General features: G+C 39.6%; 1 protein-coding gene across 1 annotated transcript in view; it reads right to left on the reverse strand.

The window, feature by feature from the left end:
- Window positions 1–637: 637 nt before the first annotated feature.
- The window catches only part of RABEP1 (rabaptin, RAB GTPase binding effector protein 1), a 75,426-nt gene continuing 50,746 nt past the window's right edge, over window positions 638–25,317 (reverse strand). The window contains exons 10-19 of the mRNA XM_065418153.1: window positions 23,215–23,682; window positions 20,430–20,534; window positions 19,477–19,593; window positions 16,723–16,821; window positions 14,436–14,576; window positions 13,715–13,904; window positions 7,678–7,733; window positions 6,635–6,733; window positions 5,791–5,907; window positions 638–739 (exon numbers count right to left, since the gene is read on the reverse strand). Of these exons, the coding sequence (XP_065274225.1) occupies window positions 638–739; window positions 5,791–5,907; window positions 6,635–6,733; window positions 7,678–7,733; window positions 13,715–13,904; window positions 14,436–14,576; window positions 16,723–16,821; window positions 19,477–19,593; window positions 20,430–20,534; window positions 23,215–23,682 (1,494 nt within the window). The remainder of the gene's footprint in view (window positions 740–5,790; window positions 5,908–6,634; window positions 6,734–7,677; window positions 7,734–13,714; window positions 13,905–14,435; window positions 14,577–16,722; window positions 16,822–19,476; window positions 19,594–20,429; window positions 20,535–23,214; window positions 23,683–25,317) is intronic.

Below are 25,317 nucleotides of genomic sequence, written 5' to 3' on the forward strand. Positions count from 1 at the left end.
TGAATTAACTTGTATCAGCTCCTGAGATGCACAGCTCACTCATATCCATCACATTTCAACAGCATTCAGATTGTTCAACAAAAACTAAAAAGCACTGAGTTAGGAAATAAGATCAATATCCAGTGTCCTGCTAATAAATTCATATTTTAATATAAAATATTCATACAGCACACTACACCTCAGGCTGTCTGCTAGCTGAATACTGTTACTGACTATTCAAAACAGAAAAACTTCAATCACTTTGCTCTTCAATGTGTTTTGAGGGACGATATGATTTCCAGCAGCTACTTTGATTACAGTATTTAGGGGGAAGTGTTCCAGATATCTATATTAGGTTAAGAAGTTGGCCAAATGGAAAAAATATTTTTCAGAACGTAAAGGACTGTTTCCACTTACTGTGGAAAACAACACTGCACCCATTAGTGTTCCCATTAGAAAATGCTCTTCTACACTGCAAGGCTCCCTGGTGCTCTCTTCCTGCCCTGTGCAAAACCTTCTCCCCTCTAGAAACAAACTCAGTCATTGCTCCCCTCTGTCATCGTCTGCTCTTTCAGTTAGAGTTAAATAATAATTAATGTTGCTATAAAGATGAGTTAAAAACCCCAAAGGCAGCCTTGGAGCCCTGCCCATCAGGGTGTCATGTTTCAGGAAGCTGATTAATGTCTGTCAGTTTTGTGTCGTTCAGGATTGCACGGATTCTCTCCAAGGAATCTGCCTGCCGGATCCGTTCCAACTGCACCTACAAAAAGCAATGAATACAATGAGCTGGTAAAATGTGTGTAATACTTCTCAAACCGGAAGATATGGTATTAGTGTGGATGCTATCTGTTCTGACATGCTACGTCAGCATATCCACACTGCGCACTTCTGCACATGAAACAGTGGGCCCGCTCTGTGGTCTGCAAAGGTCTAATTCAGTTAACAGTAACTGATCTGTTTGCTATCTCTGAAAAGCCCATGCAACTTAGCTTGTAAGCCTCTAGTTAGTGACGGCATGAGTTGATGCGAACCCCTACAGAGAATCTGAAATTGTTTCCTCTCCCATTTATGCAATGGTTTTAGAGTTCTTCCCTTAGGATATTCAGTATTACCCAGTAGTGCTTTCTTATGCCACGCATGCCTAATGAGAGGGTTCAAGTATGTTCATTCAGGATCAAGGGGGAAAAGCGTGTACAGTTACTTTACCGTTCAACTGTTTCCTTATATGAAACTATTTCTTCACTGAGCCAATTCACATACCTCCACCCCCAATTAAATGTTAAATCTTAACGATGCAAGTGCAATACTTCAAATGATTGGTAAAGATGGACATCAAAACATGGGAAAGGAGATCTCCTCTACACTGAATTTACAAAATTACTCCAAACATCAGCATGTCATATATTTGATACACATCTTGATGCAATCATTCACAAAATGACTGATAATTAAAGTGTTTAAACAAGGTAAATATTTTTTGGGAAAAACTGAGTAGTGGCAGTAGGGATCTAATCTTGTTTAAATCCCATCAACCCACAGGAAAATAAAATACAGATAGCCTATTTAGGTGTAGGAAATCAAAGAAGAGAACTCTGCTAAGAGCTAGACATGTGGAAAAGGCAAGTTATCCCAATACACTCCAAGGAGAGTATCTGTGTTGCACAAATCTAAGAACAGGGTATTTTAGGTTTAAAAAGTCACTACTTTAGCACTTTTGTAACTAGGTGATTCATTGCTGTCACATATCAAGCACAGTAACCTGGTGGTTATCAATGTACCACTCAGTGACATACTGGCAAGGAGGAGTAGAGAGAAGTCAAATTCAAAAGGTGATGTGACCCTTCCATGAGTGTGTGTAATAAGTGTCTGATTTTGTGCAACTTCACACAGAGGTCTGATGGCGTAAGTTAAACTGCTGGGGGAGCTACTTTAAAAACATCCATGTTTGCACACACGCAGGCTGCTTGCTTTTCCTGATACACCTTTGTCTTCTAGTCCCGTGTGTATTAGGAGAAGCAACCAGCAGAAGTGTGTGCCCAAAGATGGATATTTTTAAAGTAGCTTCCCCCTCTCGCTCCCCAGCATTTTATCTTACACCTCTAAGCAGCCTGGTGTGAAAGTTAGTCTAACTCAGGCCTGGTATACACTTAAAACTTAGGTTGACATAGCTAAGGTGTTCAGGAGTGTGAAAAATCCACACCCCCGAGCGCCACAGCTATACCGACCTAACCCCCAGTGTACATGCAGCTACATCCATGGAAGAATGTGTCCACTCACCTAGCTACTGTTGCTTGGGGAGGAGGAGTTCCTACAGCAATGGAAAAACCCCTTCTGCTGCTGTACTCTGAGTCTATGCTATGATGTTATGCCAGTTTAGCTATGGCACCACAGCTATGCTGCAATAGTGCCCATGGTGTAGATTTGGCTTCAGACACTAACTCCAGCTTGCTAACGTGCAACTTAAACCACCTTAACACATCTGAGTTTGACTGTTTTTCAAAAAAGTGTGTATGTATATATATCTCCTTACTATATGTTCCATTCTATGCATCTGAAGAAGTGGGCTGTAGCCCACGAAAGCTTATGCTCAAATAAATGTGATAGTCTCTAAGGTGCCACAAGTACTCCTGTTCTTTTTTCAAAAGAGTGGTTTTTGTAAAGGGAAATCATGCCACACCAATCTACTAGAATTCTTTGAGGGGGTCAACAAGCATGCGGACAAGGGGGAATCCAATGGATAGAGTGTATTTAGATTTTCAGAAAGCCTTTGACAAGGTCCCTCACCAAAGGCTCTTAAGCAAAGTAAGCTGTCATGGGATAAGAGGGAAGGTTCTTTCATGGATTGGTAACTGGTTAAACAATAGGAAAAAAAGGGTAGGAATAAATGGGCTGGGCCCAGTCCTATTCAACATATTCATAAATGATCTGGGGAAAGGGGTAAACAGTGAGGTGACAAAATTTGCAGATGATACAAAACTACTCAAGATAGTTAAGTCTCAGGCAGACTGCGAAGAGCTACAAACGGATCTCACAAAACTGGGTGACTGGGCAACAAAATGACAGATGAAATTCAATGTTGATAATGCAAAGTAATGCACATTGGAAAACATAATCCCAACTATACATATAAAATGATGGGGTCTAAATTAGCTGTTACGACTCAAGAAAGAGATCTTGGAGTCATTGTGGATAGTTCTCTGAAAACATCCACTCAATGTGCAATCAAAAAAGCAGACAGAACTTTGGGAACTATTAAGAAAGGGATAGATAATAAGACAGAAAATATCATATTGCCTCTATATAAATCCATGGTACGCCCACATCTTGAATACTGCGTGCAGATGTGGTGGCCACATCTCAAAAAAAATACGTTGCAATAGGAAAAGGTTCAGAAAAGGGCAACAAAAATGATTAGGGGTATGGAACAGCTGCCGTATGAGGAGAGATTAAGAAGACTAGGACTTTTCAGCTTGGAAAAAAGATGACTAAGGGGGCTATGACAGAGGTCTATAAAATCACGACTAGGGTGGAGAAAGTAAATAAGGAAGTGTTATTTATTCCTTGTAACACTAGGGGTCATCAAATGACATTAATAGGCAGCAGGTTTAAAACAAACAAAAGGAAGTATTTTTTCTACACAATGCACAGTCAACCTGTGGAACTCCTTGCCAGAGGATGTTGTGAAGGCCAAGACTATAACAGGATTCAAAAAAGAACTAGATAAATTCATGGAGGATAGGTCCATCAATGGCTATTAGCCAGGATGGGCAGGGATTGTGTCCCTAGCCTCTGTTTGCCAGAAGCTGGGAATGGGTGACAAGGAATGGATCACTGTTCATTCCCTCTGGGGCACCTGGCATTGGCCACTGTCGGAAGACAGGATACTGGGCTAGATGGGCCTTTGGTCTAATCCAGTATGGCTATTCTTATGTAGAGTGAAAATAGGGAAGTTAATTTATGGCAGCAGCTCTAGGCCTTCTAATTGAGTGTAAAGCAAGCAAGCGGATAACTAACCCCTATTATTTATTAATTAAATCAATAAATGTGTTCATTCATTGAATAAGGTTTCTTCTGGTCTTTAGACTAGGCCTTGTGATCCCCAGCTAGTGTAACTAATGAGCTATTAAATAATTAAGTTGTTATACTTATGTAAATACATAAGGACATCTATCAGACCCCTGCCTTGACCATTTTTAATATTTAATATGTTTTCTACATATCAAATTACTCCCTGGAATTTGGATTCAGGGCTACCTGGTATCAAGAGGTCTTAGCATTAGGATCATGGTTCTTAGCATCATGAACTTCAGGCAACTAGTGGCTAGTTGATTTAGATATACAATAATCAGCCACAGACATAGCCTGTTTTCTCCAGAGCTTGTACTGAACTCATCAGTCCACAGAAAAAAGAAGTGCATCCAGACCCCCCAGGGGCAAGGAGAGGAAAGGAAATAACTCTTGCCAGCTACCAAGGAGAAACTAAAATCCTCATACATTATACAGCAGGGCTTGTATTACACACAGTGCAGCCAGCACATAAAACACTGGCTAGTTATTCTACCAATCGTTCTGTATGTCTGAGAGTGGGCATGCTCATTCCTACAGAAGAGGCTAATAGCTGTGGGACTGGAGTGACATGACAAAGACTGTCCAGCCACAGGAAACACAGGCAGAAGCCTGTGACAAACATAACCTTACAAACAAAGCTGGAATCAGGAAAACAGTGGCAAGTGACATAGTAACAATAACTACCTTTTACCATAGCTCTTTGGAGCCACATGAATATTTTGAGACAAGAACTGTGTAAATTTTCACTATGGAAACTGAGCCAATGTATTTTCAAAGCAGTACGCGGATTTGTAAGAGAACGACAGCAAGTAAAAAGCAGTTTTACGGAGAATGTTAGCTTAATTGTCTCATATTTGTACTGCCTAGTACTACAGAAACAAGTAGGAGAAAGAGTTAACAACCCACTCTGCCCATCCATGGGGACCACCTCCAGCAAGCAACATGCTGAATTCTTTTATTGGGCGCGCAAAGATTCTTGATTTTGTTTACTAGCTAAACTAGGAAACGTGAATTACAATTTATAAGTTTTATTTCTAAGCGACTCTTTACTGAACAGTTGGTACAAGAAGTTAAAGGATACAGGACTGAACCTTAGTATACCCCTGATGAGAGATCTGGCTGGATGGATAAGAAACTGCAATGCAAAATGAACCACATTCCATTGCATGAAAGATTACCCAAAAATCCATAAGTATTAAAATCTCTTTCTTCTGCTGACTTGTGATCTCTTGAGCCCAACTATAGCTTCTTCCTTTTAGGATCAAACACATGACTCAGTGATAGGGATAAAAAACTATCACGTGCTATAGCTTAAAGAGCAGCAAATACACAGCCCAGGAGTGATTAGTGCAAATTCCTGACATCGCACTTGAATATTTGAATCACTGACTAAATTATACGCCGAGGGAACATCATGAGGTGGTCTCTGCAACGTTAGGGAATCATGGAGCTATTATTTGTGTGGTTCTGTACAACTTCATTTAATGCACTAACTCCCTACTGGCTGCTGGGAGGGAGTTGGGGGACAGGCAGTCAGATCCAGGCTAAATAAGAGCCCAGCGAGGTGCTAAAACAAGTTGGATTCCTGGCTTAGACTAATAATTCTTTACTGCTCACAATACTATCAGTTGGTTTGTGGTCCCAGTTTTTATGTCGCACCGCACTCCAACTACCGAGGTGACAGAATACACCTGGGCATGAACAAATGTAATACTTGGGACAGACTGATTGCACATCTCTTACCTGGAGGGTTTGAGAAAGCTTTACAAAGTCTCTCTGCACTTGCTCACTGACATCTAATTCAGTCTGCAGTCGCTGCGCTTTGTCCTTTTCTTCAAACATCAACTGCTCAAGGTTAGTCTGGAAAGAGACAAGTTATTGATGTTGTGCTTAAACTATGTACAAAAGGGGCATGGATGGACTTCTAATTAAGTATGGGTCTGGGAATCAGGTGATCTGGGTATATTCCAGTCTTTCTGCCTGAAGTTGGACCAGCCATTTACCCTCTCCATGCCTCAGTTTCCCTATCTGGGGAAAAAAGGTTTAATACCCAGTTTCCAAGAGTATGGGGATGGTGACGATTAATTCATTAATGTAGGAAAAAACCCTTCCCTAGCACCTTATTTCCACAGGTCTCCAAGTAAAACTGCAAGTTTCTGACAATGAAATCAGGCAGTAAATGGAGGATCGTGATTCTCTCAGAGGTAAATTACTATATTTTTTGTCTGGGTTTTGATCAAGGTGGCATAAAAATCAGACCAGAATTAATTCATTCCTCTGCCAGTGCAATACTGTTCCCCACAGTAACCACTGAAATGTCAAATATTCAGAGTCTCAGGGGACCCAAACTGGTCAATCCAGTTTTAAAATGACTCGGAATGGAGCTTTCAACAACTTCCCTAGGGAGACTTGCACAGTCAGGGCATCTCCTGAGATCCACTCTTCCCCTTTCTGTTTCATCCTTACTCTTAGCAATACCCATTTTGACCAGCAGTGTGAGCTTTCAGAACACTATGCTTGACAAAACACAAGTGTCTGTACAAATTCAAAACTTACTTTCATACAGAGCCACCAACATAACAGTTACCTTCGCAGTGGTCTCCTTCTTTAGCTGTTCTTCAAGAGTGTTTTTCATTTCCTGAAGACTCTCCAGCTGCTGTTGTTTTTCCTGCAAGGTGCACTCCAACTGTGAAATCAGAGAAAATCAATTACTTGAAACCCTCTAAAATTTTCTTTTTCCACAGATGCCTGGCATTCAAAACAATACATAGAAAGATCAGTGTAACTGCCTTTGTAGAGAAACCCCAAGGTAAACATGCCATCACCCCTTTCTTTCCTGAAACTGAAGGAAATGCCTATAGCGAATAACATTTAACTTATTAAGATTAGTATAGAAAGTATATACAATTTTAAGCATTAGGAGAGCCTCTGTTAAGATTGCAAAAAACTTGCACTGTTTCCCATGTTATAATTCTGTCCTTCAGAGTTCCAAACGTCTACTTATTTGTTCCTTTTAAATGATAGTGCTGCTCCTCAAAATCCACAAGCATACAAGTTCTCAACTTGCAACAATCTGGCAATGTACACTGTGGTCAGAAAACTCTCCTACACAGGATAAGCAGTCCTTCCTTTTTATGGAAGGAAGTAAATTCTCTATTATTTCACAGCTACAGTGACATGAAGGCCACAACGTGGTAAGTATCAGAGGGGTAGCCGTGTTAGTCTGGATCTGTAAAAAGCGACAAAGAGTCCTGTGGCACCTTATAGACTAACAGACGTATTGGAGCATAAGCTTTTGTGGGTGAATACCCACTTCGTCAGACGCATGTAGTAGAAATCATTCTGAACTATCCTGCTTGTATCTCCCTAGACACGAGTGACTTGTCAGATAGTGTCCTCATTCAGAGTCATTTTACAAAATACATATTTTGGTTAGTAACAACTAAGCAGAGCCAGCAAGGAAAGTTAGTTTATTTTCTCTGACATGAGAGGGGTTGATATTGACACAGAGATTCTAGAACAAGAATGAATCACCTTGTTGGGATTCTCCTTCCTGCCCATTTTATCAGGTTAAATTTTCTACATTTACGTTTGCAAAATTCTTAAATGATCTTCAAACTGAACTCTTACCTGTTCCTTTTCCACTTTTATTCTTTCCAATTCAGCTTTTAGGCTAGAAATAGAAGCTGCAAAACAGAGGAAAAACAAACTTTTCACTTCATCAAGGCACTAGCTTCTCCAGATTTTACACCTCACTTTCATCAACCCATTTAAAAAAAAAGAAAAAAAAAAAAAAAGATCTAAATGTATCATGGTAAATGTATCTGAAGATCTTTTTACTATATGGAATGGTTTACCTCCAGCCAGAGTTCTCTGCAAGGCTAATGTGTAATCCAACAGATCCCAGCAAGGATATGTTCTGAAGATTTCTCTTCATTCATTCTGGGAGTTACCATTTCCCCCCTTATAACTCTCATCTCTCAATAGCTTATGATCATGGCAATCTTCCTCTGGTAGGTAAATGATCTCCTTTAAGGCAGCTGCCAACATAGCCCTATGGTCACCGGGTGGTATTAACAGAGGCAGGGGCAATCGCCTTCTCCTCAGCCCAACCTATTTTATCCATGTTCTTGTGCCACACCCATCACTATTGTGTCTGGAACACATACAAGTGTTCGGGGAGTGACACCCCCTCCCTGGTTAAACTTTGGTCTCCCAGAGCATGCAGCGCTGTTATTAAGGCACCATTAATATTATGAAGTTAACTTATTGTGAACTTGCAAAAATGTGTGCTTTTTCTGAAGACTTAGAGCTTTGTTTTGTAACGCTGGTCTGCTATGCTGTCTCTTGTACACACTTTATTTAAATGTCCTGACTAGAGCCTTGAAATAAGTAAACATGTTAATAATTCAGAGTCCTGGATAGAACTGTAAGTGTGAGTTACATTGACTGTGACAATGGGTCAAGAGAGGAACTTAAATATGTACCGGATGTAACACAGTCAGTGCAGGTTACATGCATCTCTAATGGGCATCAAGCACAGTTCATTATTTTTACCATGTTAGCACCAGGAGAAGGATTTCTGAGATTAAGAATAAATGCTAAATTTTAGTTGATAGAAGAAAGGAATCTTGACCCCGCAAGAGTTATGGATTAAGGAGGAAAACTGAATTGCAACATTACCAAAAAAAAAAAAAAAAACCCCACAAAGTCATGCCCACTTGAAGAACACTTAGAAAAAGGCAACCTGCCCTAAAAACAGGACCCAGTGTCTCCTCTTTCTCCCACCTTCTGCCAACCCAAGGAGCCCAAGTTACTTCCTGCTCTCCTGGAGTAGCACATACCACTTCACATCTGGTTACGCAGGTGCCTATTGTCTTAGTTGAATTTTAGGATGGTACAGAACTGTCCTTTGATCCCCTTTACTTTTTAAACATTTGAGGAGAAAGAAACCATTTCATTTTTATGTGCTACGCCTTAGGGAAGCTTTTAACCTCCTCTCTAACAGCAGGGAAGGCAAGGCTGGCAAAACTAATCTCACTCTAAACAAAAATGCTGTGTTGCACCCTTTTCCCTGTACCTACATTTCAACTTACACCAAAAAGGCTCCAGCAAGGGCACCTGCATGAACACACTTTGGATGCTATATCAAAATAAACAATTACTTCTCTCTTTCTGTGTTTTGGGTTTATTTCTGTAAGTTACCGGCACCATAATCACATTTTTAAAATGCACTTATTCACTTAAACATAACTGTTTTATTCTTTTCATCATCATCATCATCTCCTCATTTTTACTCATCTAGCTGCAAGATTCTGCTTCCCCTCTAGCAGAGGGCTGATGCTCTGTTTTCTGAGGGTTAAGTAAAAGAGGCTAGGTTTCAGCAATAATGAGATAGAACAAGCATCTCCCACTAAAAACAACGCCCTGCTAGTAGTATTCCCTATCAAATAAAACCTCACGGTGAACTATTCCAATACATCTCTCATGTCTTCCTTAGAGTCACATTTACAGATATCACAATGGTTCCTTCTGACATTATAGTCTGACCTCCTGCATAAACACAGGCCAAGAAATTGTTACTGATATCTGTGTCAAAGTCAACAAAACAAAGATATCAATCTAAAAAAACGGCACAAAATTAGACAGCAAACAGTAATCTCACCCTTAAAACTTGGTAACAATTCCACTTCCCATTTTATCTTCTTTTTTTCATTTACACTTCCGCTTTTAATATTAAGTTACATGCTACATCAGAAGGCATATTTGGCCATATTTCACCACAGAAACTGTCTTCTTGTGAATTTAGGATTATATTCAGATGCACAATTTGTCAAATGCAATCTGTCTGTCACAACTGTTATAAATAAAAGCTATTTTTTAGGGCTGTCAAGCGAGTAAAAAAAATTAATTGCAATTAATTGCACTGTTAAACTATAATAGAGTACCATTTATTTAAATGTTTTTGTATGTTTTCTACATTTTCAAATATATTGATTTCAATTACAACACAGAATACAAAGTGTACAGTGCTCACATTATATTTATTTTTGATTGCAAATATTTGTACTGTAAAAAACAAAAACTGTATTTTTCAATTCACCTCATACAAGTACTGTAATACAATCTTTGTCATGAAAGTTGAACTTACAAATGTAGAATTATGTACAAAAAATAACTGCATTCAAAAATAAAACAATGTAAAACTTTAGAGCCTACAAGTCCACTCAGTCCTACTTCTTGCTAAGCCAGTCACTCAGACAAACAAGTTTGTTTACATTTGCAGGAGATAATGCTGCCTGCTTCTTGTTTACAACGTCACCTGAAAGTGAGAACAGGCATTCGCATGGCACTGTTGTAGCCAGCATCACAAGATATTTACGTGCCAGATGCGTTAAAGATTCATATGTCCCTTCATGCTTCAACCACCATTCCAGAGGACATGTGTCCATGCTGATGATGGGTTCTGCTCGATAATGACTCAAAGCAGTACAGACCAACACATATTCACTTTCATCATCTGAGTCAGATGCCACCAGCAAAAGGTTGATTTTCTTTTTTGGTGGTTCGGGTTCTGTAGTTTCTGCATTGGAGTGTTGCTCTTTTAAGACTTCTGAAAGCATGCTCCACACCTCGTCCCTCTCAGATTTTCGAAAGCACTTCAGATTCTTAAACCTTGGGTCAAGTGCTGTAGCCATCTATAGAAATTTCACATTGGTACCTTCTTTGCGTTTTGTCAAATTTGCAGTGAAAGTGTTCTTAAAATGAAGAACATGTGCTGGGTCATCATCTGAGACTGCTACAACATGAAATACATGGCAGAATGCGGGTAAAACAGAGCAGGAGACATACTATTCCCCGCAAGGAGTTTAGTCAAAATTTAATTACTGTATTTTTTTTTTTTTAAAATGAGCATCATCAGCATGGAAGCATGTCCTCTGGAATGGTGGCTAAAGCATGAAAGGGCATACGAATGTTTAGCATATATGTGGCATGTAAATACCTTCAATGCTGGCTACAAAAGTGCCATGCAAATGCCTGTTCTCAATTTCAGGTGACATTGTAAATAAGCCAGCAGCTTTATCTCCCGTAAATGTAAACAAATTTGTTCGTCTTAGCGATTGGCTGAATAAGAAGTAGGATTGAGTGGACTTGTAGGCTCTAAAGTTTTACATTGTTTTGTTTTTGAGTGTAGTTATGTAACAAACAAAAAAATCTACATTTGTAAGTTGCACTTTCACGATAAAGAGATTGCACTATGGTACTCGTATGAGGTGAACTGAAAAATACGGTTTCTTTTGTTTATCATTTTTACAGTGCAAATAGTTGTAATAAAAATAATATAAAGTGAGCACTGTACACTTTGTATTGTGTTGTAACTGAAATCCATATATCTGAAAATGTAGGAAAACATCCAAAAATATTTAATAAATTTCAATTGGTATTCTATTGTTTAATAGTGCAATTAAAACAGCGATGAATCGCAATTAATTTTTAGGTTTCAGAGTAGCAGCCGTGTTAGTCTGTATCCGCAAAAATAACAGGAGTACTTGTGGCACCTTAGAGACTAACAAATTTATTAGAGCATAAGCTTTCGTGGGCTACAACCCACTTCTTCGGATGCATCATCTCAGGCATTGGCACCCTAACATCAGGCTTGTCTGGTTATGTGGACTCTCTCCTCAGACCCTACGCTACCAGCACTCCTAGCTATCTTCGAGATACTACTGACTTCCTGAGGAAACTAGAATCCATCGGTGATCTTCCAGAAAACACCATCCTGGCCACTATGGACGTAGAAGCCCTCTACACCAATATTCCACACACAGATGGACTACAAGCTATCAGGAACAGTATCCCCGATAATGTCACAGCTAACCTGGTGGCTGAACTCTGTGACTTTGTCCTCACCCACAACTATTTCACATTTGGGGACAATATATACCTTCAAGTCAGCGGCACTGCTATGGGTACCCGCATGGCCCCACAGTATGCCAACATTTTTATGGCTGACTTAGAACAACGCTTCCTTAGCTCTCGTCCCCTAACGCCCCTACTCTACTTGCGTTACATTGATGACATCTTCATCATCTGGACCCATGGAAAAGAAGCCCTTGAGGAATTCCACCATGATTTCAATAATTTCCATCCCACCATCAACCTCAGCCTAGATCAATCCACACAAGCGGTCCATTTCCTGGACACAACTGTGCTAATAAGCGATGGTCACATAAATACCACCCTGTACCGGAAACCTACTGACCGCTACACTTACCTACATGCCTCCAGCTTCCATCCAGGACACACCACACGATCCATTGTCTACAGCCAAGCTCTAAGATATAACCGCATTTGCTCCAATCCCTCAGATAGAGACAAGCACCTACAAGATCTCTATCAAGCATTCTTAAAACTACAATACCCACCTGCTGAAGTGAAAAAACAGATTGACAGAGCCAGACGAGTACCCAGAAGTCACCTCCTACAAGACAGGCCCAACAAAGAAAATAACAGAACACCACTAGCTGTCACCTTCAGCCCCCAACTAAAACCTCTCCAGCGCATCATCAGAGATCTACAACCTATCCTGAAAGATGATCCTTTACTCTCACAGATCTTGGGAGACAGACCTGTCCTCGCTTACAGACAACCCCCCAACCTAAAGCAAATACTCACCAGCAACCACACATCACTGAACAAAAACACTGACCCAGGAACCTATCCTTGTAACAAAGCCCGATGCCAACTCTGTCCACATATCTATTCAAGTGACACCATCATAGGGCCTAATCACATTAGCCATACCATCAGGGGCTCGTTCACCTGCACATCTACCAATGTGATATGTGCCATCATGTGCCAGCAATGCCCCTCTGCCATGTACATTGGCCAAACCGGACAGTCTCTACGCAAAAGAATTAATGGACACAAATCTGACATCAGGAATCATAATACTCAAAAACCAGTGGGAGAACACTTTAACCTGCCTGGCCATTCTTTGACAGACCTGCGGGTGGCTATCTTAAAACAGAAAAACTTCAAAAACAGACTCCAAAGAGAGACTGCTGAGCTGGAATTGATATGCAAACTAGACACAATCAACTCAGGGCTAAATAGGGATTGGGAATGGCTGAGCCATTACAAACTTTGAATCTATCTCCCCTTGTAAGCATTCTCACACTTGCTTCTTATCAAACTGTCTGTACTGGGCTATCTTGATTATCACTTCAAAAGTTTTTTTTCTCTTACTTAATTGGCCTCTCAGACTTGGTAAGACAACTCCCACCTGTTCATGCTCTCTGTATGTGTGTATATATATCTCCTCAATATATGTTTCACTCTATATGCATCCGAAGAAGTGGGTTGTAGCCCACGAAAGCTTATGCTCTAATAAATTTGTTAGTCTCTAAGGTGCCACAAGTACTCCTGTTAATTAATTTTTAAAACCGTGACTAATTTTTTTGAGTTAATCGTATGAGTTAATTGCGATTAATCGACTGCCTTACTATTTTTGTGCGTTTTCCAAAAGCATGTCAAACGGGACACTGGACTGAATTCTTCTGATGATAATGTGGATACATTTGACTTAAGTTACCCCAAAACAAGTCCTCAAGAATCTGTTTTCCAACACAGGTTTCTCTTTCTAGATTATTTTGCCCCTTCGCACCTATTTCTTCTTTGCAATTTTCTATTTCCAGCTGTAGAGTTTCTTCTAAATTTTCCTTTAGACACTGTTCAGCTTGAATCTGTTCTTTTAAGAATAAAATTTCTGCCTTCAGTTTTTCTTCAAGGTGATCTGCTGCAGTCCGTACACTAATGATGTCCTCACGATATTTTAATACCAGCTCACGGAGTTCCTGAATTGAAGATTAGCAAGAAATTTCAGTTACAACATTTTCACACACATAGAAAGCAATGTACACTGATACCAGTCACTGATAGAGAGTCAAATTACCAGTGGTTTTTTGCGCTGTCTCAACATCTCAGGCCCCGTCCCCAAAAAGGTTTTAAAGAAGTACAACAAAATTTTCCTGATAAATTAATATCTTGCAAAAATCTCTCTCTCTCAACACACATTAATTCTCTTCATGCACCAATCCACTATTTATCTGCTATGCTTCAGTGTAAGGGAGTGGACATGTAGGGCTGTTGAGATTTACTATAGCTCAGTACGAAGGATTATGCCAGTTCTTAACCTTCACTGCTCAACATAACTAATCTGTGCACCCCTCTGCCACCCCACACAATGCCTTGCAGAGTCAAGACCTTAAATTTAGAATCCGGTTGTTTCTGCAGTTTTACCAGACCAGTACGTAACTTCTTCCACTTAGTTCTACTGTTACATTTTGTTCATTTAAATATTCTAATCAATCATTTCAAAATTTTACCTCCATGGATTCTGGCAGACTGAAATCTTCAGCTTGCTGTAAAGACACATGCAAGCTATGCTTTCCCTGAAGGCTTTCATTATCTTTTTGTAGTCTCACCAACTCTTCTGAGACCTGCTCCCTTGACTGCATCAGGACAGCCTCCAAAATAAGGAGAAAATGCAAAATTATAGTCATGCTAGGGTCTAGTCACAGCCAATTTGTCACAGTGCTTCCAAAGCTAGTGGAACCCAGGGCAATTTATATTCTCTGTGAAGGAGGATGGCAGTATGGATCAACTCCCCCGGTTAGCCTTGGTTATTCCAGTACTAGTAAAAAGTAAAACCACAACACCCACAAAGATTTAACACTTACCCAATTGCCTAAATAAAAGATACATTTAATTTAGTTTAATAGCTTAACTGCAGTCAGTCATAAGTAAAAGAGCAGGCCATACATACAGCCCCATTATGTATCTTCCAATTTTTTGGTAGCCAATGGACAAGGTGGTGTGTGTGGCACACATGCGTTGTGTTTAATTTTTTTTCTGTCTACCTAATTAATTATATAAATAACCGAGACCAAGTTCCATCTTTGAATATGTTGTGTCGCTATGAGCCACATGATTGAAATTGTTATTTCATTTGCTTTTTTTAAAAATAGGAAGTTATATATTAGAAGAACAATCAAGTTGCAAAGCCAAGCACTCAAAAGGTAGGAAATGTTAGAATTTCGGTTGCTTGTGCAACCTCAATGTATATGCACAAGTGGGACAAATTATGATACCATCTAGTTACATGATAATATACAATGTTTTTCTTACAGGACCCCTGTCTCATTCATTGCTCTGGAGATAAATCAGGGTTGTTAGCAAAGGAGACTCATCTGGAAGACCTCTGCTTCATTTGCTGAGGAAGCTAGGCAGGATTGAGGCAGGGGACTGCATGAAGAGAAAGGATGGTCTCATGGTTAAGGCAGCTGAATGATGCCCTGTGGAATTGGGTTCTATCCCTGCTTCTGTCACAGACTTCCTATGTGATGCCACACACATCTCTCATGCCGAAGTTTTCACAGGTGGGCACGAACGTGTTCTTCAATTTCTTGGTGCCTGACTTGAGACCCTAGAGTCTGATTTGCACAAGTGATGAGCACTCACAGCTGCAACTGTGATGTCACGGCAGCTTGCTCGAACATATAAAGTGTCATATAATGCTATGCTCTGAAGGAAAAAAAACGGGCTTAGGCATCTGAAAACAATCTCCACTGAAAGTTAGTGGAATTTTTGGATCTTAATCTCTGTGTCACAGTTTCCCATCTGTAAAATTGGGCTAATACCCCTTCATCAGGAGTGTTGTGAAAATAAATTCTTTAATGTCGGTGAAGCACTCGGATCCTATAAGTGATTAGCGTCATAGAAAAGCCCAGGAGGAAATTATTATTTTTACCTTCAGAGAAGGGAGTGAATAATGTGCGGTAAATAAGGCTGGGTACCACACACAACAACAAAGAGTGCACAAAATATTAAACAGCTGCTTAGTAAATGAGCACCATCCATTCTGTGCATTGAAGGAAGCTGGGGTCCTGTGGAAAAAGTAGTATGTAATTAGAGACTATCGTAATGCGTACACATAAGGGGGCCAAATTAAGGTTGCACATGCAACCTGAATTCTGGCATTTCCTAACTTCTGAGTGCTTGACTTTGCAACTTCAATTTTTTTTAAACATATATGTACACACACAAAAAGGTATGAGACACAGGTAAGGTGGCTATATTTAAAGACCAAACTTGGTCTCTTTCTGGAAAAGAAGCTTCACCATGCTGCTGCAGGGTTGTGGGTCTTTCCTCCTTACAAGTGCTGAGAGCAAGATCCATTCATCAGCCAAAAGGCAAGTATGAGGAGGCGGCCCCTGGCTCCACCACATCAGAAACCTAAATTCCTGGGCTTTCCTGTGCAGGGGAGAATGAGAGACCAGAGACTCCTGAGCCAGAACTTCTCCCAGAAGAGCTTCAACCACAGCAGCTTTTTGCAATGGTGGTGAAGACAAGTGTCAGTGGGGGGAGGATCTGCGCAAGTATGGAAGAGACCTTGGTGAGAGAAGTGTGCAGACCGTGACATTACAAACTGCTTCAGGTTCAGCACTACAGGATTCATAAATATCCTTATGTTAAATGCATGGCTGACATGGTTAGACAGCAAGATAAACAAACACACCCATTAATTTTCATTTACGTGTTTAAAAATAGTGTATCCGCAATATTGAGCATACAATATTATTGAAAAGGTATTTAAAAGTGAAGTTTCTTTACCATTTGCTCCTGAACACTTCTCTTTGCTTGGGAAAATGCCTGCTGTAATTCACTGAGTAAGGTCTCAGACTCCTGAGATCTAACAATAAGTGAAGATATCTTCCAAAAACCAAAAACAAAGAAAGATCTAGTTACGTGTCTGAAACAGATTAAGCAGCTCTACAGCTTTATATTCATTCAGACCAGGTTTTGTTTTATTGGCTCATGCATCACAAGCTCATTATTTGAAAGAGATACTCTAACTCATACAGACAGAATTAAGATGTGTTTTTTTACAAACAGTATATTAATTTTACTGAAAACTAACAATGAAATAGCAGTTAATTCTGATCATACCCAAATGTAGACACTTCAGAGCCAATTAAGGCAGAAAAAAACATAGATCTATTTTTCCAGGTTAGAAAGATAATGCTTTCTTTAAAAAAAAAAAAAATGTTTTCAGTGGAAATGCAGTACTTTTTGAAATATAAAATAAGAGATTCAGAATTCTGACTATAAAATAAAATCTTATTGCATGGCTTGTAAAGAAAAAATGCTCATTATTTAGGTTTGATATTCCCTTAAACATAGAGTGAACTGTACTGAAAGCCAGAGTACAAACTATCTAAATTTAATTCCATGCCCAGAAGACTTTGTCCACTGGTTGTTATTTTATTAGTAGGATAAAACATAAAAAAAAAAATCTGATTGATTCCAGGGAAATAGCACCCAAAATTATGCACACTTTGTTTCTCCATTATTGTACCACAGAAATCAACAGGTCTGCGGCCCTGAGTTTACAGTACTGTACATTACAGGCACAGAAAAAAGTTTTAAAAGTCTATAAATACCAGCCTTATTTACCATTTTACTACTATTACTATTTGTATTGTGATAGCACCTAAGAATCCATCAGAGACCAAGTCCCGATTGTGCTAGGGGCTGTACAAATAGAGCAAAAATAATGAATGGGAGTTTCAGACTGAAAACTTCCCAATTCAGGTTCTCATGGTAAGAATCAGAAGAGACAGGTGTGTATTCTGATCAACTATAGTCATTCCCTGCCCAAACAGATAAGCATTAAATGGGTGTCTCCTTCTCAACTGCATTAGCTACCTGTCAAGTGCTGATAAGGTTAAATGGTATGATGGGCTAGAGTCACAAAAGGACTTATGCTCCTAAAACCCAGACTCAGGCCCCACTGGGATTCACAAAACTCTTGCTCAACTGCCTCTGAGCCTTGTAGGTGCTTAAACTCACTGAGCACCTCCATTTTTGCAGTAAAAGTTCCTCAGCGCCTATGTTTCTGTCTCTGAGCCGTCTGGACACCAAAGCCCAGTGCGATGCACAAACTAGGGGACGATAGGTGTTCCTCTGCCCAACTCACTTGTGGGGCCCGATAGAGTAAGCACGCTAAGAGCTTGCCTACTGGATCAAGCCCCACAGATAAGCTTACACTAAATTTCCAAGAGGTGGAAAAAATCTCCCTCATAGCTTTTAGCCTGGTGGTTAGGGTACTCACATGGGTACTCCTCTGTGCAAAAACGGCATAGGCACCTAATGCTAAGAGAGGGTTTGCAGCTGAGAATCCCAAACAGAGGGAGGCACCCCCCTCTACCTTGAACTTAGGTGCTTATCTCCAAGAGAGGGGTGGGGCTTAGCAGACATCCCTTGGCTTGGCATCTCCCATTGGCTAGCTTAGGTGAGGAGCTATCTAGCAGGCTGGCTTTTGTGAATCCCATTCTGAGGTGTCCATCTCCCCCCATTCATTATGTAGGGAGCTCAGGTGCTGAACTCAGGCTTTGTGAATCACACTGACTTTCTAGGCGCCTATAAGTTAGATGTGGCAACGCCCAGTGTCACCACGCCTAAGTTTCTCTGTGAATCTAGCTGGAAGTGTATATCCACAAAAGAGATTTAGAAAAGGCTAGGTGCACAGAACCTTACATTCTTATTTTTTGGATCTTCTACAATGACTCCCTACTCTTAAGAGGCTTAAATGCTACTCATTGGGTCAAAGATCTCATCTAAAATAAATTTTTGCAAGCGACCAATGCTAGGTCACCTGCACCCCACGGTGCTCCAGAGTCTAGAAAGTACTACTTATTAAAGGTACAAAGGGAATTCTAGGTATCTGGAAAAAAAGTATATTATATATACATACACACACACACAGCTTACGTCAAAGAAGCAGCCACATCCCTAGTGGAATGGCTCTCAAGCCCCCTCTTGAATAGAATATTTGATAAGCTTGTAACAGATGCATCTTATTGATGTATTAAAAAGCCTTTGCTGAAAGAAGAAATCTATATTTTATGGTCCAAAATCTGATAACAAAACAAGTTCATTTTGCAAGTAAACTTAAAGTGACAGCTGACTTTTTGGCACCCAGTTTGTGAAATATAACCTGAATGTTGAATTAACATGGCTTTAGAAGGACTAACAAAATGCTTCAAGAACAAGGGGGGTGACGGAAAGAAGGCAGCAATAACTAAGTGAACTCACAGAAGTAACATTAAATCTAATATGGACAACAGAGGAGATACAGATATATGCCAGATGCTTGTATAAGATCATCCTGACAAGGTATCAGTACTCTGTAGTAAAAGCAATCCTGGACATTTTCATTTGAGTAGCTCCTAGAGTAGGGAGTCTGCACAGATCCTCACAATTAAGACGACTATTTGAAAATTAAGAACTGGAATACAAAAACATTCCTTTTGAAGAATCCACTTCTTTGCTACAGTGAAGCTTTTTTTTTTTTTTTTTTTTTACCTGAGTAGCGGAGTCTTCACTGCTTTGCTTCATGTAATCTTCCAGCTCTTGTTTATCTTTCATTGTTTTTTCCAGCTGGTCATTAGCCTGCCTCAGCATCACCTGCAGCTTTTTCACCTACATGGTTAGACCAAAAGATTGGAAGCAACCTTTCTTTAAAGGGCAAATCTGTTTCCCCAAAACATAAATGTAATGTAAAAACATTCTGAATTTAGAATTGAGAGTCACAAGAGTTCCTTTGCTGTTTTTCTGCGAAACAGCATGCCTTATTGATTAGATCCATAATGGAATATAGAAAGCTATATTCCATTATATAGCTATATTCTACTACTCAGGATAAGAAAAAGATTCAGTCTTCAGAATCATTAAAGGGTGTCATTCAGACCCGGAAGAAGTCAGAGGGAAGGGTTGAAGTCTTAAAAATTCTTCAGTGCACAGGCAGGGGGGACTCATTATAGATGCTTTAGAATTATTTTATGCTGTTGGCACAAAAATTACATATAATCTACTTTTGCCTTTGCTGCAGCAATTCTCATGGTGTCAGTAAATACAATAGAATTTATAAAGTGAAAAGCACTTAAGGAATTATTCAGTTCAGCCCAAAAAATCATTACAAGGATATTTCATTCAGGATGACTGCATAATGCATTTTTACTTTTTGGTAGAACACAGGGTCTTTCATTGCATGATAGCGTAGTACTAAGTAATGTGGCATACTACTTGGCAAATATCTAAGTAGTATGCATATGCAAGCATGCATGATTTCATACACAAATTGCAGCAAATTGGATTACAGCACTAAATTGGCATGAGCTTCCCAGAATTCGAAGTAGCTTAACTAAAATCCCTGAAAATAAAGTAAATAAGATAAAATGGCAGATAGTTAATAGCTACATTCTTGGCCGTTTCTACAGCTGCAATACCTCTGCACAGCCCGGGGAAAAAACCCTTACCTGATCTCTTGTCTCGGCCTCCTGAATCTGGATTCCCTGTAACTGCTTCTCATAATTCGAACACATATCACAGCGTCTTCCCAGCTTGTTTCCTGCATTCTGCACCTGGAGGACACAAAGATATTACTTGCCATAAAGACTTTAAAAGGAATGTCTGAGTGATATATAGACTCACTCATGTTGTGCAATCATACAATGTTGCTGCAGATAAGAGCTATGGGTGTGGAAAATTTCTGGAAGAGACAGAAGCAGAAGTCATGTAGCAGCAGGATTAAATTATTTTATGCCTAAAGAGCAATATAAACAGAAAGGACCCAAAGACAAGTGATCTAAATTGTTAGAGATGGAAAGACTTCGACATGGAGATCACAAAGACAGGGACTGTTAAGCTTAGAAACGAGACCAATAAGAGGGGATGTGAAAGAGATATAAAAGATAAAGAACGGTAGAGAATGAAATAGGAACACTGATTTACTCTTACATAACATCAGGGGTAGTCAATAAAAACAAGAGACAACTAAAAAAAACACTTGCATAGTTAACCTGTGAGACACACTTCCACCAAGTAGCACTGAGGCCAAAAGCTTAGCAGGATTTAAAAAAATTAAATTTTTACATGGATAAGAATAATATCAATTTTTTTTTATTTTACAAAAATTGTAAGAAGTATAAACACTTATCCTTCTGGGCATAAGCGTGTGGTCAGGAAGAAACTTCCCCTATGAACAGATATCATAATTCCAAGTTTTTCATAAAAAATAAATACAGGCAAGATTCCCAGCTGGTGTAAATTACCATAGCACCCTTGATGGAGCTACACCAATTTACGCCAGGTGAGGATCTGACCCCATGATTTTTAGGGCGCTTTCATAGCAAGACAACATCCTGACACTGAAGAAGTTCATGGGAGCTTTGCCATTGACTTCAGTGGGGCCAAGATTCCACATGTGGTCGTTGTAACTCTCAGCAAAACACTATCAGTCAAGGCTCCTTCATGTTTTTTAACAGGCTTGGCTCTATATATGTCCAGCAAGGTGAAGTATGGAGAATGTCCTATTTTCTGAATGGCTTAAAAAAAATTGCAAAATACATATTTTCCCCAAAAGAATACAACACTTTTGGCATTTTTCTTGTAAATTTGTGATTCCCCCCCCCCCCCCTCCAATAACTTTCCCCGCTTTTTGCTATGACATCCAGCCAGCTTTAATTAGGGGGGTTTCTGTCACCTTCCTCTACTGCACCTGTTACTGCTCAATGTCAGATAGAGGTCCATCTAGTTCAGTATCCTATGTTGCCATTTTTACATTTTAATGGTTTTATTAGGGATTCAGACTAGTGTTTTATCAAAGCAGTAGCTACAAGTCAGTGCTGTGAATTGGAATCTCATATGTATTTCTCACTCTCCTCACCGCCCACCCAGAGCTGTATTCATAGCTGCCTGAACTGTAGATTATATTCCTGCCTCCAGAATTAAGTGGAAACAGTATTTCTCTCAGAATTCCAAGAAAGGGCTGGAGTAAAATGTCATCCAAATGCCAAGGGAGCAAGACTATGTTCAGAAGGCTATAGAGGACTGGATTCATCCATGAAATCATTATAATGTAGGGTCTCCCTCTACACCACAAGGAAAGGATAATTGCTTTATTGTTGGTGTAGAGAGGTTCTCTTAAGCATGTTATGAATAGCCCTTCTGATTTCTAGTGTCCCAGTAATTCTCACAGGGCGATACTAGGATCACTAGTGTAACAATCACTACTGCATCTGCCCTGTTTCTTTCTTCCCATCCTCCTTTTAGCATTCATCTCTTCACTCCTGGCAATCCTTCCTCCTGTGTTTGCTTCGGTCTTGCCTTTTCTTCTCCCCTTTTTGTACTTGCATTTTTACCTTCCTTTCTTCCACTTTATTCTCTCCCATTTCCTCCATTTTAGAGTTTCTTCTTAGCCCCCCCCCCTTTACATTTTAGTCTATGTGGAGCTGGTGGGCATAGCTGCTGAGCACAACTGCATTCCTTGACAGGAGAACGAGCCTGGGCTTTGAATTTGTCACCATATACAGTTATTAAAGGAACTGACAGATAGAACTCCCCAAAGTGGCACTTGCCTTGGTCAGCTCACAATGAAACTAACTAGAACTGTAATGTGTCAATTTCAATCTGCTGCATGGGGTCCAGGGAAATCTGTTCCTTACAGGGGCAAGTCCCTGAAAAATGTCTGAAGTTGATTATATTGTAGCTTAACTGGCTACAACCATTTTGGTCACTCACCTCTAAACTTTGTTTCCTGCATAACCCTTGGTGGATAAGTGGATCAGTGTTAGGCCCACCACTGTTTCCTGTTAGACTTCTTCATCCTGTCCTGCACCACATTTGGCTCTCCCCACTCCCACATCTCACAGGTGCTTTATATTTTCTTCTCTCCTTTTCATTACTCATATTTTCTCTACATCTTTTCCCTTACTGCAAGGTCAAAACCACCTTTGAAGCAACAGTCAGATTCCTAAATCAGATCCCCTCTGCAGCCCTTCCTAGTGTAATACACTTCAGGGTTTCATGAAAAAGAAAGTTGACTCTGACTGTTCCTACTCAGGGGAGTCTCCATCTACATCAAGCACGCTTGATGCACAGGACTATCTTCAAATGGAAACTAACCAGGATCACATGAAGCTAGTCAATTTCCTTCTCCAGTTCCTTTGTAGCTGCTGGATTAAATACTACTGCTCCAGAGCAATTCAGAAGCACTGAACACAGAAGCTATACTGAGAAGGGAAGACAAAAGAGACTACTTACCTCCTTCTGAAGCAGATTCCATTCTGTCTCACTAACTAAGCGGTAACCACTAGGAGACACATAAGCACTCTCTACAACCTGTGTAACGCTGGAGAGAAGGGAAGCAGTCTCCTCTTGCTCTGGTGTCATTGCTGTGATTGCTTTTTCCTGATCTTTGGTTAACATGAATCCACTTGGCATTTGCAGAGACCCAAGGGAGGCAGTATCAAAGTTCTCAGACACTGAATCTGCTCCAACTAGTGGTCCAAAATCAGATTCATCCAGATTCCCAGCAGATTTTGCTTTGTGGTTGTATCCTAAAGTTTTGGACTGTAAAGATCCCGATGTCCCCAGGCTGTCTGTAGACTGTGCTCTCCGAAGTCCATCTTTAAACAGATCATTGTCTGATTTATTGAAAGACTCACCAGAAGATAATAACAAGTCTGTGTCTAATGAATGGACTGATCCATGAGCGCTATTTAAATGTATCTGAAATTGAAAAAAAAGAGAAGGTAAGCCAAATTCCTGTCTTTGCACTGGAAGTAACAGCAAAACAAATCGAATACTGGGCGCCAAACATCCGACATGATAGCTACTGATTTAAATTAGCTTTGGTGAGAACATTTGTGACAGCTGAAATTAAGAGTGAAGAGTAAAGATTCAGAACCAAATGGTATACGTAGCTACAGAGTTTTCCCAACATTGTTCTGCTAACAGAGCTCCACTTCCCTAGGAAGTGCACCTCCCTGCCAGCTCACTTAGCAGTGAAAACCAAGCTACACAACATAGTACCATATTATTTACAAAATTCTGCTTATTAGTGAAAGCAAAATTCCACTGCCAGCTAGCACAAACATCTCCTTTTCTAGAGCAAAACTGGGCTTGATATCAACATCACTAACATTTAAAACAATTATTGTGAAATGATTATGAACTGAAGTCAACTGTATAACAACAGGTGTATGGTTTTTTCCCCTTTGCTTGTACAAAATATCCCTTTGTCCTCCTTGCTCCATATTTTTGTGAGATCTTAATTAAAGAACATGCTTCTCTTCTTAAACTACTGCAACGTATATAAATATATGCATGCATAAAGTAAACTGGAAAATTGAATAAGGGTGGAATTAAATGTGTGCATGCACTGAGGATTCTAACATCTCTACAAGCCATGTTAGCTTTATTCTCTGATCTACTCCTTAGAGTTGGGAGTCTGTGTATGTATTCTCTTAATCACAAAACCTAGAATTACAATGCTGTTTTCAAAAATATTTTCCAACATTTTGATGATTTCTGCTTTTAATTTAGAGATGTAAAGCAAATAGCATAGAAAAATCAGAGTCTTACTATTTTTTTCATCATTCAGTCTAAATTCTTCTAGGTGTTCTTGGTGTCCATTCCAGAAATAGCTCTTTCTAGGGTTGCCAAGTGGGCTGTCTAAATGGAGGAACTTGTTCCTTCTAACAGTCTGTAAAAGGCTGACTTTTGGTAGTATTCAGGGTTCAGTATAAATTGTACCTATCTAAATTGGGTTTTTATTCAGTAACCCTTAAGGCAAAGGTACATGTGTGCAGATACAGAGCAGTAATTTTTCAGAACCGTCCATGGAGTGACTCTTATTCTTTCCTATTTTGAAGAACTGAATAGAAGGCACTGTGTAAATAAGTAGAACTAACCACTGTCATTTAATTCAAATTCTGATTAAAAAAATCTGTATCTGAACAGAATTTGTAACATGCAAGCTTTAGCTCTAATGCAAATCTGAAATGAAGTTATTGATGGAAACTAAACAGCTTCTTAAATAAAACGGGCATGGTAGGCACTACTATTATGGAACAAAATATGCCATAGCATGAATTATGTTGTAGAGACTCAAGTCCATGTGTTAGGCTTGAAGTATTCTGCTCATGCTGTTAACATAAAACTAGGCAGGAGTGGTCAGGATGTAAATTGCCGTAATGTTATTACAACTATTAGAGGAAAGCATTTTATCACCACATTTTTAAACACAAAATTAATCAGTAGTATTCTTAAAGTTGTAATGCAACAATGGTATGTATTTTTAAAACAAAGAATCTCTATAAAACACTTCTGGATAAGGCTCAAATTCTGATCAAGAGAAAAGTC

This window comes from Emys orbicularis, chromosome 17 (genome assembly GCF_028017835.1).
Source record: "Emys orbicularis isolate rEmyOrb1 chromosome 17, rEmyOrb1.hap1, whole genome shotgun sequence".
NCBI classification, from domain to species: domain Eukaryota; kingdom Metazoa; phylum Chordata; order Testudines; family Emydidae; genus Emys; species Emys orbicularis.